At 31.1% G+C, this 13,849-nt stretch overlaps 1 protein-coding gene across 1 annotated transcript; it reads right to left on the bottom strand.

The window, feature by feature from the left end:
* Positions 1-1,836: 1,836 nt before the first annotated feature.
* LOC132735105 (uncharacterized) lies at positions 1,837-9,940 on the bottom strand. The gene is made up of 8 exons (XM_060722012.1): positions 9,838-9,940; positions 9,243-9,356; positions 7,932-8,021; positions 7,501-7,587; positions 6,162-6,260; positions 5,686-5,914; positions 4,576-5,350; positions 1,837-4,227 (listed from the first exon to the last, which is right to left on the bottom strand). Exons 1-8 carry the CDS (start codon positions 9,872-9,874, stop codon positions 3,727-3,729), a joined length of 1,932 nt encoding a protein of 643 aa, XP_060577995.1. The 5' UTR covers positions 9,875-9,940; the 3' UTR covers positions 1,837-3,726.
* Positions 9,941-13,849: the final 3,909 nt, after the last annotated feature.

Raw genomic sequence — 13,849 nt, 5'->3', positions numbered from 1 at the left:
TACTATTATTAACTAAATTTTGGATAAAAATCTTTAAAAATGTAGGTTTTATCAGTTTTACATTTTTATTAAAAATTTAAATGAAAGTTTCCCATTAAAGTAATCTTTAAATACAAATAAATTTTTATAAACTTAAAATATTATAAAATAAAATTTTTCCCCGGGTTCTAAAAAATAAATATAAAATTTTCAAAAACCATTTTTTGGGTAATAAATTTTAAAAAAAAAAATAAAAATTTTATAGTATAAAATAAAAAAAATCTAAAAATTTAAATAAAATAAAATTATTTAAAAATTTTAAATAAACTTTACAAAAACAAAAAATTTCCCAAACTTTTTATTCGTTTAAAATTTTTTAAAAGAAAATTATGATTAATTTTTTATTTTTTAAAAATTTTTTTAAACAATTTAAAACAAAAATAGAAAAATATTTCCCAAAATTGATTAGAAAAATTTACAAATACTTAATTTTATGTGAAATGAAAAACTAAAAATCCTTTTAAAAGAGTAAAAAAATATATTCAATACACTTTCATTGGTTATCTTTTGATTAAATTTAAATGGTAAAAACAAAAAAATAGTAAATTTTTAATTAAAAGACAAAAAAACAATAATTTATTCCCCTTAAAAATAAAAACCCTGAACCCCAAAAAAAAAAAAAAATTTAAAATTTGGGGCCAGTTTTATTCCTTTAAAATTTCCGGGTTAAAGAATTAAAAAAAAATACATGCCCTGTTAAGCTTTTTCAAAAATATACCCTTAATGGCGATCCTTACACCTTCTTTACAAAACATTTGATTAACAACCATTGCTGTGCAACAGATCTTATATATAAATTTTTCGTTTTATAACATCCATTACCATCCTTTTTTATACTAATTTCGGGACATATTCTGCTTGTAATAAAATTTTGAAAATGAATGAACGACATGGAAATGACCGGCATCGAATTGTTAGAGCACACACGATTCATTGCGTTACTCCCATTAGTGATTAACCTTATAAGTGTGTCGAAGATTGCGATTCGTCTTATCGTGTTGTTGTATAAAATCGAAAGGATTAAATTTGTCGGTATGTAACTTTACACGAAAATGGGTCTTCAATGATGCGTAAAAAGCAATTAAAATGTCGCGTGGAAATCTGAAAGGAATTGTTTACCGTGATGCCACATTGCTACCGAAAACCTACAAAATCACGGCGTTCTGAGACGCCGTAAATAAAGCACAGACCATGTATCTGTTGCTAACAAACAAAATTAATATATTATAAACGGACTACCTTCTATTAAAATGCAAAATTTTGTGAAACTTTCATACCTGAGTTGTATGTCTTTACCTTTTTGTTTTTCAGATCAAATATGTTAGACAATCAACTTGACATATGCAATGATTTTGTAGTCTTTAAAACAAATAAAATTGACAGAAGCATGCCGATGTTTTGATAAACCCTTAATTTGAAATTAATCTAAAGAGACAAACTATAAGATCTGAAATTGTACAATAAATTTCTACAAAATCAGTGTTTCTGCAAGCAAACCGAATCATCAACCCAATTTTCTACAAAAGACATAATGACCTATATGATCTTATTTTGTCAAAGCTTATTAATCTTGTAACTCTTATTAATTGCGACCAAAAAGTGTCGTACAGTAAAACAAAATATATTATTTCATATAAAACAAACAAATGTCTAGGCAGAAAGAAAAGTGTGTTGATTCTCTTTTTTCCAAATCAATAAATTCAAAAAGTTTAATTATAATATGAAACATGAATGCTGACAATATATATACATGTATAATCTATTCATATAATCTGGTAATTTTGTGAGAAAATACATGAATACAATGTCATTTTGAATTTGCATGTTTACAAAAGCAGAATGTGTTCTGTATTTTCGATGTAGGGATTTTCTACCATTGCGCGTGTATTGAACTGATCCCTCCTATGGACCTTCGTTCATTGTTCATGTATTTGTTCCCCTTCATTTATTTTGGCGCAGAATGTGTTTAATTAATATGAGTTTCGACAGGACTACACAAGTCAATTGAATAGGGGAAATTATCAATAGCAAGAAGAACATCATGCCTAGTCTGGAGTTCATTCCCCTTATACTACGTTATAGCTACTTTCCGTAGTAAATGTAGGCAGGGAACCAGACTAGATCATGCCTTGGTTAGAATTGCTTAAAGATCCTGTATGTTTTGTAATTGATATTGTTACTGTGTTTATACCACACTTGCAAAAAATTATACATTGTATATGTATATAATTATGCAAATAAAACAATTTTCAAACATCAAAGAATATGTCAAATGTGTACTGCAAATATTTGTGCCCATTATAATTAATCAATAAATTATATGCATTCATTTCTTATTGGAAAATTTTACTTAAAATTTATAGAAAATAAATTTCTAATTACCTCCCTTTATTTACATGAAATGTTAAATTCGGTAATATCTTTATAAATAATGCTTATTGGAACTTACAATATAAACAAATCTCAATTTGAGCATCATATTTATGAAATAAAACCATGAAAAAATGTGTGACAGGATCTTTAATGACGAAGAAAAAAAACTAATAAAAGTACACACGTTTTTAAATTACGAAAAACATTACGGCAAAATAAATGTAGCCGTGTCTGTTCCTTGACGAAGTGTTGAATGGTAGACACCGTCAACGCTCCCTATCACCGGCTTAAGCAAAATTCAATATTTAAACATGAACATGATGAAATTTTGGTACAAAACAACATCCGCAGATGTGGTCATAAGGCAGTTTTTATGGAACCTTGAATCAAACACGCGTTTGACCCCCAAGTAGAGAAAATTAACAAAAATGTTTGCGCATTCCAGAAAACAATTGGTTAACCTATTGAAAATAAAATAGAATTTTGAAAGGAGGGAGATATAACGAAGAAATAATGTCACGTAAAAGCCGTCAATAGAAAAAATAATTAAGCAAAATATCATAAGGGAGATTAAACAGTATTTAAAAAAAATTGACACTTAAGCCACGCTTCAAGTAAGCGAACAAAGTGAAGGAACTAAAATGATTGCAAACTCAAGAGTAAATTCGTTTTGATCGATCTTAAGGAATAAAACATGTGTGATTGAATATACAGGGCAAAATTTACAGTCTTCTAAGGCATTAACACCGCTAATGTAGCAATAAAATAAAATACAGATAGGATGGTGTTTAAATAAAACGATGTAAGCAACAAGGTTAACGTCCATATGTGGAAACTTAAACAAAAGCATCTATTATTTTTATTGTGTCACGGTTTCTTTTTTCAAGAACAAAATTTCCGAAATGCTACCTTTTTATATGAAATGTTTAATATTGTTCTGTTAATGGATTCATACACATGTATATTTTGTTTATGTTAAGTTATCGAACTTACACTCGTAAAGCAATTTTGTCGATTAAAGAAAATATTCTAATAACGAATTGAATTACATTTTCTCTTTCTGTTTTTAATTCTAATCTGTTATTACACTATACAGTTTATAATCATTAACCTTATTTAATACGAAAATGAACATGATCAGTTGGATTTGAAAAAAGAATTTTCAAAATGTAAGTTTTTGTAAACAGACATAAACAGTTTCATGTAACCAGTACAACCGCCTTTGAAAAAAAAAACGGTAATCCTATTGATAAAACGAAGCATAATTAACTTTACAGTCAATCCGAGAAAGCCATATGCTATCCTTAGCTTATCTTAAGGAGAATTATACAAGTCTTTATCCACAAATTTGCTTAACACTTCAGCTACATTGTCTGCGTCAGGTAGAGCATATGATTCATCACCTGTCGGAAAGAACGATTCTTTTATTTTTTCTAATTCCTTTTCTATATCCAAGTCAAAATAATTGGTTTCCTCTTTTTTGTTCTCTTTTTCCTTTATTCTTATTGTGTCTTGTCCGCTCCCTGCTTTGTTGTCTAGTTCTTTTTTATCATGTTCAGTAATTGCTGCTCCCGGATAAAATTCATCTTCAATACTTGTGTTGTTTTTCCCGATTCCATTTATGCTCTGCTCAGAATCACACAGATGATCGGAAGGGTTTTGTTTAGGAGTGGTTGTTATGTTCACGTGTTCTTCAGATTCTTTCATGTCGGGGCATACTCTAACAAAAGGATCATTTTTACGATTAACTTGGATATTCTGCTCGGTAGCCTTTTCTTTTGCATCAATATTGCTCACATTTTTATCGTCTTTATTCTGAAACGACATGCATCTGGAGTAAGTATCTTTTTGAACTCCGAATAATAATCTTCTTAATAAAAAAATTAAAACAATGTGAGCATAGTATAGTATTCGTTATGTTTCATCAGTTTACTTCTAACTGGTCTTCATAATTAATGAATTATTGCATAAAAGAAAATTATAATAAGTAGTCAGTGAATATTATTTAATCAGATTAAACATTTATAAAAAGTAATAAACTTTACATCCCAACGTATGTGCAATTCTATTTTGTAGGAGTAGTATTGGTATTAGTGAGCAAAGTAATAAGATAATAAATTATTTAAAAGTATAAACATAAATGAATACTTCAACAAAACATACTTCCATGAGTGGCTTCCCATTGAATGTTATGAATAAAAACCTTTCTGAAGCGGTACTATCATAGTCAATATTTTTGGCCTTCAGATATGTCAAGAGTTTTGGTCGTGCGATATTTCCGTAAACAGCTAAATCCTCGTATACTTCTTTTCCAATAAAAAGATTTGTTTTTCCAGTCTTCACAAGAAAAAATGTGTCATTCTCCTTTGTATTGATTTCTTGAGCTTCACAGAATTCTTCGTGTGTAATTGATAATACCGTTTCTTTGCCAACATTACATTCGTTCGAAACAAGGTCGAGAACAAAATTCATAAACATTTTATAGTCATTTTGACGAATTGGTATAGAATCTAAAAGCAAATTTTCTTTTGCATTGTCAATCATATACTGTTCAGTTGTACTTCGTTTATGTTGCTGTGGTTTTGATTTTGATTGATCTTTCTTTCGCTTTTTATTTCGTTCTCGTTTGACAGTATTTTTATCATTATTATTGCAATTAGTTTCAACACTGGTTTTGTTTAACTGAACTGATGTTTCCTGAAGATTTGATACTTCGTTTGTAGTATACCTAGAACAGTAGGAGCAATGGGCCACTTGTAACCTATGTGTTTGTTGTCTTGATCTGACATATACATCTCTCGCGTAATTAGAATTCCCCGGTACTTCATCATCATGTAATGCCATATACTGTTGAGAATGTGTGGAGTTGTTCCCAAATGTTTGGTTTAAGTTGTACGGGACTAAAGGCATTGGCGTTGTCACTTTCAATGGGGGTTTCCTTAAAAGAAAAATAAATAAAAACAGTATATGCATATTTAAATCTTACAAATATTTCTTTATCCTAAAACCATTGTAAAGGAATCAATGATTCATTCTGCCAGAAAGTCCATTGCAACATCACTTATGTACTAAAATGTTTTTACATTAAGATGTCGACGAAACACAAAAATCGCCATCAATAAGCTAGTCAGATCGTCATTCTCACGAATGGTCAGAAATAAAACACTTCCATGAAAATATTTTTGAGGAGGTTAAAAGTATAATAACTCCCAAACTTTTTGGGCTAATTCATATTTTTCACTTTGATGTACAATCAAACTAATCAAATCAAACCTTTCGATAGAAAGAACTAGTTCTAAAGCTTCCTTTGCCTCTATTGTCGCAGAAACAGCATCTTTTATATGTTCAAACGTTGCATTTGTCCTGCCCAAATTGTCAAGCCATTTATTGAATACTTTTATGTACGCGTGAATAAAACAACTTTCTGTATGCTGATTCTTTGCTTCTAGCTCAATTTCATCAACTGTATCATGAACGCTTTTCGCCATCTGCTGGCAATTGCCTAGAGACAATGTAATACATATTTCAATATCAATTATATGTCGTAAAACTATATTACAGCACGAACAACTCAAAGATCTTTTTTTACTCTTTTCTATGTCTCCTCAACTAAAAACTTTTAAACAATTTAACGGTATGATGAGTAAAATAATGTTTCAATGTTTCATAAAAATGATTTACATACGTTACTAAAGCGTGAGTCTATGCTGAAGCGAATTTTAAAATAAACTTGAATTATACTGGCTTACTGAGTAAATCAATTGCAAATAATTTCCACTTTGATGCAGGAAACGATCTTGATAATTGTACGAAAACCTTTATCCAGTTTATTTGCAATTCGGAAGTACCTGAAAATTAAAGATAAATTAAATAACATTCAAATAAAGAAAACTTCACAAATGTCACATCATATTACATGTATTTGAAACGATAAATAGAGTTTAAAATATATTAAAAAAGCATTGAAAATGTTTGCCTTAAAGTTTGTTTATTATGTTGGCCTTAATGCGTTTAATTGTTGTATTTCTTTTCTCTTGTAAAAAGAACATATTACGTATTATACAGTGTTTTTACAATGAAATTTTGATAAATCTTATTGAATGTATGACTTAATTCCGTATATTTCTTTATCATCCCCCGTATAAGTTTAACCTCGAACTTTCTATCTGTCGACCACGTTCTATAGGCGGACAGGTCGTTCTTATGTGCCAAAAGTTTACGTACATGTATAGTTATTTCTAAAACCATCCATCAATGCCAGAAAAGATGAAAAGACACTTTTTTAACATATAAAGATGGATGAAAAGGACTGGACATGACCTATATACACTGCTCTATCATATCATAACTTTTGACATGCAGTTATGACCTTAAATGATTCTTGTGCGATACATACCATGTAGCCTCAGTAAGCCTCAAATGTATGCCAAACTATTTTAAATTTCAAACTGCAATGTCATTAACATAACCAACCGTGCAAATTTAAGAAACGTTTAAACATTTTTTTCACATATTGTTAATAACTTTTGGTACTCAAGTGTTGCCGTGACCTTCGAGACACTGGCTAGGCTCTTTGGAGTGACATGACTACATGTATTATGTCAACCTAAATCAATACATGTATGGCAAACGGGTCAACTGGAACAACAATGTGTTTTTACAAAAGTTAATTGTTACCATGATCTTGAGGTACCATTCTTGAAATTACATGAGGCACTATGGCATCTTTTAAAAACATATTTGGCAAATTATTTTACAATTCATTTAGAAATGACAAAGTTGTTGCCCAGACAACTCTGGGTTGGTTTGACCTACAACCTACTTATTCAGAATAATTACGTCATGAACCAGAAGAGGAAGACAGACGGACAGACGATCAAAAAATATCTTCTTCCTTCCTTCGGGAGGAAAATGTTGAAAGTATGTAGACTCTTATATTTGTCTGATGAGTCTATTGATATCATGATAGTAAACGCTGTGGCAAATATTTTTAAATAAAATATTATTTGTGCGTCTCAAATACTTTAATCAATAAGTTCGGTTGAGTTTTTAGAACTAAGTTTTCAGTAAAAGTTATTGGTCATAAACCCTTATCTAGATCCATGGAAGATAATGATTGGTCCCCTGATCTGTGACATAACTGGTTTTCTTTGATTTTGATTTCTGATCCCCGTGCTACATAAGAAAAAGATAACATATATTTTTTCGTTAGAGAAATAAAAAATTAACGTTACGTATTTATTCACGCAATTCGACATTGACAAATGACTTTTTACAGCACTAACAATTGACTTTAATTTTTTAATTTTTTCATTAAAACAAGTAAGCCCTTTAAAAATATGCATCAGAAATGTTTGTGTTCTATGTATAAATGAAATTAGGGGATGTGAATTCGTTGTCACTATTTTATTTTCATTTACATTTTGTACAAATTTTATTACGTTTTTTTCCAGTTTCAAACATAATTAGAGACAAAAGTACTAAAAGGTCTATGTTTAGAAATAATTTTAATTATTTACCCTCTGTATTCTCATAGTCTCCAGTTACCTGAAGACTTTCCTTTGTTATTTGTTGTAATCTGTCATCTATGTGTCCAACCTCTTTGCGACCTTAAATACAGCATGAATCATATTATAAGGATTAATTGGTGGACCAACTTAAACGGGAGCTTCCGCAAGAAAGACGATACCCTAATCATCACTCATTCTCCATTACATAGGCTTTTATGACAGCCCATTTATAATCATTTAAAAAGGTGAACATTCGAGTCCAGTTTAAGAGAAATACTTCAAGGGATAAATAGAATGGGCACAAAATTGTTTGATATCCGGCCTGTAATGATGATCACAAGCTAGCCATGTTTAGGTGAATATTTTGGCCAAGTGTGAAGAAAATACTTCAAGGGGTATAGGATTTATAGAATGGACACGAAATTGTCTGATATCCGATCTATAATAGTGATCATTAGCTAGCAAAGCGGTGGCATAGGTTATGCACATCGTTTGTATAGGTGAATATTTGGGCCAATTCGACTGGCATTTGACATTTAAAGGTGACCATGAACATTAGCAAATACAACAACAGATTAGGTTCAGAACAATGTCTTTTAAACATTTGAGGAATGCTTCAATGGCTATATTATTTATAGAGATGACACGATAAAGTGTGAAATTTCAGCTTCAATGTTAACCTTGACCCTGAGCGAGCATAGCTGAGGCATAGGTTCTGCAGCTTGTTTGATAAAATTCTCTTATTTAGTAAATGATTTATAACACAAACCACGGAAGTTTCACTAGACATTCAATAGTAGTTTTGACCAGAAGCCGGCACAGCGGCAGCATATGTTTTGCTAACATATTGGTCAGAGCCAAATTTGAAGTGAAAACCTTTAAGATAATAAAATTTATAGAGTGTACACAAAATTGTCTGACAGTTGACCTTCAAAGATGACGTGAACCTTGATCTGGTACAGTGCAAGTATGGATTTTTTACATCGACTTCTTGACATTTGATTTTCAGAGAGTGTTAAAATATATTATGAAATACGTTGTCTATTTGCAAATCAGTTTGATAAAAAATCCCAAAGAACCACATTTTTTAAAGATTTTTACAGAGCCGAAAATTCGATGATTTCACTCCAAACAGGACCTTGACCTTGAACTACAAAGGAACGAAAACAGTTAGTGATCTCCTAGTAATATAAGCAATTTCATGAATGCGACATGGCGTTCATCAGGCACAGTGGAATGCTATCACAAAGGATGCCATACAAAAATGAGTACATTATACATTTCAACAGATATAACAAAATATATTAATATTTGACAAACCAATGCTCTTTGCTTCATCATATGGATATACCACAGCAATTTGCCTTTCAGTTTTCTTTGGGTTTAATGGTGTTGTTTCATTGTCATCATCTGATTCGTAATTAATGTTTTGATCTGAAAAAAGGATAGTACATATAAAATGTGTGTTTTTTTATATAAATTAATACATATTTTCTACTAATGTATACACAGAAGCTTAAGTAAGTTGCCAAACCAACAAAAAGTAATAGAATAATAGAAATTTGGATAAAAAGGCTTTACTGTCGTTACTGAAAGTGAGTTGATTTTGAAATAATGTCGTTACTCAAAATGCCTTGAGTTTGCAGTAGTGACATAACTCAAAATGCCTGGATTTAACTTTAATTTTACATTTCATTCATACAAAATTTCTTTTCAAAGATAATTACCAATGTGCAAACATCGTGATATAATATGTTTTGTACAATTTATCGTTTATGGGTATTTCTTAGTTTTGTTGATAAATAGAACTTCAATGTCAAATCATATATTCATATTTAAGTCTGAGAAATCATTCATGAAATATAATATTAAGAAGTGCACTTCAAAACAATGAAGGTTGTATCTAAAGCTTTACCTGTTGACTCATCACTGAACTTTGATGAATCTTGCATATTTACTTCTCTGGATTTACTGCAGATATTAATGTATCCAGTGGTTTGATCTGTAAAACATTTTGAGGTTTTCAAAAAAAAAGGTTTTTATACATTTGTAGACATGAAAATTATTTTAAAGCATTTGAAGATCACATGAGTATGGTTTATATAACAGGGGAAAACAAAAACATTACCAAACATAAAAACTGGTTTGTTACTATGAAGGCCATGATTGCATTTTTTTACTGCTCCAGTGAATGAAAACTGTAACTACCTTTCATCTCATACTCTATATATAGTGTGATGAAATGAAAATCATGGTTTCCATTAAATGAAAACCATTGAAAAAGTTTAAAACCCATGCCGACCAAAATTCTGACTTTATTTGCAAACCTCTGAATTGATTAACAATTGCCTCCCTAAAGATGATCAAGTTACACACTTTTTTGATCCATGACAATCCGAAGTAAATATGTGAAAGATATTACTTATACTAACCCTTTGGAGAAGAAGTTAGGTGAAATTCTTACAAAAACGTTTCCAACTGACGAATGATAGGCTTACCCAAAATGCATTTTTGAAAGAACACGGACAAAAAATGAAAATTGTACACAAAAGAAATGAATAGCTTCACTCTGTGGCATTTTTTATGTTCCACACATTTACACATTTATTAACTATTTTATGCAATTTAAGTATGCTTTAAAATTAGTTTAAAAAATCGCGTAATAGCCATTCGGATAAATAGGCAGAAGTGTCGTTACTCAAAATGCCTTGATTTCGAAAAGGTGTGGTAAAATAAAATTCCTTGATTTTAAAGAAGTAGCGTTACACAAAATGCCTTGATTTTGAAGTTATGTTGTTACTCAAAATGCCTTGATTGTAGGGCAGTGTCAATACTCAAAATGTCTTGATTTTGAAGAATTCTGTCTATTACTCATATAATTATAGGTTATTCCCATGCGCAATTTGACAAACCCTAATAACTTAACATCAATTTTACATTTTATTCATCAGAGCTTTTTTCAAAGATAATAATTACCAATTTGTTTACATCGTGATACCGTATGTTTTCTACATTTCATCGTTTAAGGGTACTTCTTAAGTATTGCAATAATAGAACTTCATTGTTAAGCCATATATTTATAATGAAGTCCAAACTCTCAAAAAATTATAGGACTGAACAGGACCTGAAATTTTATTTTTCAGACTTTCCCATTTCGCTCCTCATCCATAGCATGATTATATGCAGAAAAGAAAGTAAATGAATAACTATACTTTTTCAACAAAAGAAAACATAAACAATGTTTTATAACCTTTATTATTTGCATTTGAGTTGGTTTCTAAAGTTATATTCTTAACCAATCAAGGAAAACAATCTTAATGCAATTTATAACAGTGAAAAAACCTTATGTAGAATTAACTTTTCACTAGATATCATATGAAAACATTTAAGCTGTGCAAACTATTCCATCACAGGGAGCATGGTTTAAAGAAAAACCCAAATTACAGAACAACCCAAAGTCCGAGAAATTTAACTAGTACAAATCCTCTCCTAAACTCCTTTTAGATAATTGAAAAATTAACTCGTGTATACGTTTTAGAAAAGCATTTTCTTCTTCAATGTCATGGTTTTTTAACAGGCCCGTAATAGATTTTATTGTGTAAATTCACTCAAAGAACTCTTTAATTCAATTCCATTAAAAACATCATTGATTATTTAAAAGAGATAAACTTGTATTCTAGGATCTAAATGGCTCATTTTTCATTGTCATTTACAAAGTTTTACATAACATTTTAAGCCTATCATAGCATTCAGCACGATATGGCCAGTTATGTGTTGACGTGCCGTAAAAATCCTAAGAAACAAACAAAAACGTTTTGGAAAGATGCCTTATACATTAACAATAGAAACGAGTTTTTTTACATTACCAAAGAGTTCAATTGATTATGCATTTTGGTAAATATACGTCACTGTGAAAACAACAACATAATCATGTACAATGTTTTATTTATAAACATTTAATACTTAACACATGCCATATTCTCCACATGTCATTCCACATCTGTATTATACTCATCTAGGCCTATCATTCAACCAATTAAACAGAGCACCTGAACAAGTCGAGAACAAATTAATACGTCGTCACGCTTATGTGTGACGTCATATGAATAGTTGTTGATCACGTGACTACTATTTTGGTAAATATACGTCACTGTGAAAACAACAACATAATCATGTACAATGTTTATTTATAAACATTTAATACTTAACATATGCCATAAGTAATGAGTAAAAACTTTAAACTAAACTTTTGAACAAAAGAAAAAAAAATAAATATATAAATCAAAAATCAAAATAAAAATAAAATAAATGTATGTACATGTACTTATTTGTACAAATCACATTAACCTACTATACTTTCATGTGCTAGCATTGAACAAAATGTCCTTAATCGTGAAATATAACATCGTCAGTGAAATTATCAGGCGTTCTTGCATGAACATAATGAGCGAAAAAAAACCTCAGAATCCTTCCAAAGACCAACTTTTCTTACTATTTCTGGATTAATACCCTTTTCAATGGCAGAAGTAGCACCAGTGGGGCGAAATGATTTTGCTGAAAAACCTTGACCACCAAGACCAGCTAACGTTATGGCTTCTTCTAGTACCTTAGCTATTGAACTAGCCACTAAAGCCTTATAAGGGGGTCTTAAAGTAAGGAAAATAGCATTGTCAGAAGACCTATAATTTTTTGTTCTCTCAATGTAATCCTGCAGGGTTTGAACAGGATCTAACTTTACAATACTGGCACGAGGCAATACAATCTCAAAACCTGTACGTTTAGTATCATTCTTGATACCAAAAAAATGAATTTTGGCATCTTCATCGGAAAAAGCAACTTGATCAACAGCAAAAACCACCTTCCTAACACCATCTGTGTCAACAGTTTGAGCATTAGGAGCTATATCAGATGGTCTTAACATAGCTGTCAAGGCAAGCAGAGTAATGGCTTTAAGTCTCAGGGCTTTAATATCTAATGTATTGTTGTCCTCCCATTTCAAAAACAAATCATGAAAACTACTTGTAGGCATAACCTTAGACCTTTGCATGGGCCTGGAAGTACCTGACTTAACAAGAGCACAAATCAGCATCTTTATCTCATAACTATCAGCAATGTTTGGTAAACTTTATATATATGACCAATAGCAGCTGTAGCAGTACGTAATAGTGAGTTAGGCCTTTGTGACTTACACCCCATCAAAAATAAAAAATCTGCAAGATCTTTGTTTGCTAAAGGAGGAAAAGGACATGGTCTAGACAGGCAAAAATCATACAGTTTCTCTAATATGAGGTTATATGAACGAAGCGTACTTGGAGCAATACAAAACTGAAATCTATCAGAAACCTCTAATGACCAGCCCTTAAGTTCAAGTTTGTGCCTCCATATATCCTCCAAGCATACAGGGCCCATTTTCTGTTGCGGCAGGGTTCCGCTACTCCCATTGACCGACATACTCTCGGATTGTTTGGAAACCTCAATGGTGGGGAAATGGACATTTTGACTAGACGGTGGAACCAAGTCTGACCTAACCATTTTGGGGCTATCACAGTTGCATATGCTTTTTGTGTTTGAATAACATCTAACACTTTGTGAAGTAAGCAAAATGGGGCGTTTACAAAGTTGTTTTCTAAGTGCCAGTTGACCTGAGAAAGAGCGTCCACTGCTTCGGACAATGGTTCTCAGAACCGACTGTTGAACCTCTCTAACTGAGTGTTCTGACAATTTGCAAAGCGGTCGATGGTATGCGGACCCCAAAGTTTGTCTAGATATTTAAACAAATGCCGGTTTAACATCCAATTGTGTTTGTCGGGTGTCCTTGACCAATAATCCGACTCTCGATTGTTTACCCCTGATATATGTGCACACTTGACTGTGAGTCCAAGATCTATTGCGTCTGCCCATATTGCTATTGCTAAATTGGTAAGGGA

This window comes from Ruditapes philippinarum, unplaced genomic scaffold (genome assembly GCF_026571515.1).
Source record: "Ruditapes philippinarum isolate M1 unplaced genomic scaffold, ASM2657151v2 ctg11652_1_1_1_1, whole genome shotgun sequence".
In the NCBI taxonomy this organism is placed as follows: Eukaryota; Metazoa; Mollusca; class Bivalvia; order Venerida; family Veneridae; genus Ruditapes; species Ruditapes philippinarum.
The sequence above is the reverse complement of the archived record's forward strand: the minus strand, read 5'-3'. Positions and strand labels throughout refer to the sequence as shown.

Coding starts and splice junctions, on each gene's coding strand:
- LOC132735105 (XM_060722012.1), bottom strand. CDS start 9,874: ATGCAAGATTCATCAAAGTTCAGTGATGAGTCAACAG. Junction 9,357..9,837: donor GTTCAGTGATGAGTCAACAG/GTAAAGCTTTAG, acceptor TCCTTTTTTCAG/ATCAAAACATTAATTACGAA. Junction 5,351..5,685: donor CTAGTTCTTTCTATCGAAAG/GTTTGATTTGAT, acceptor TTTTCTTTTAAG/GAAACCCCCATTGAAAGTGA.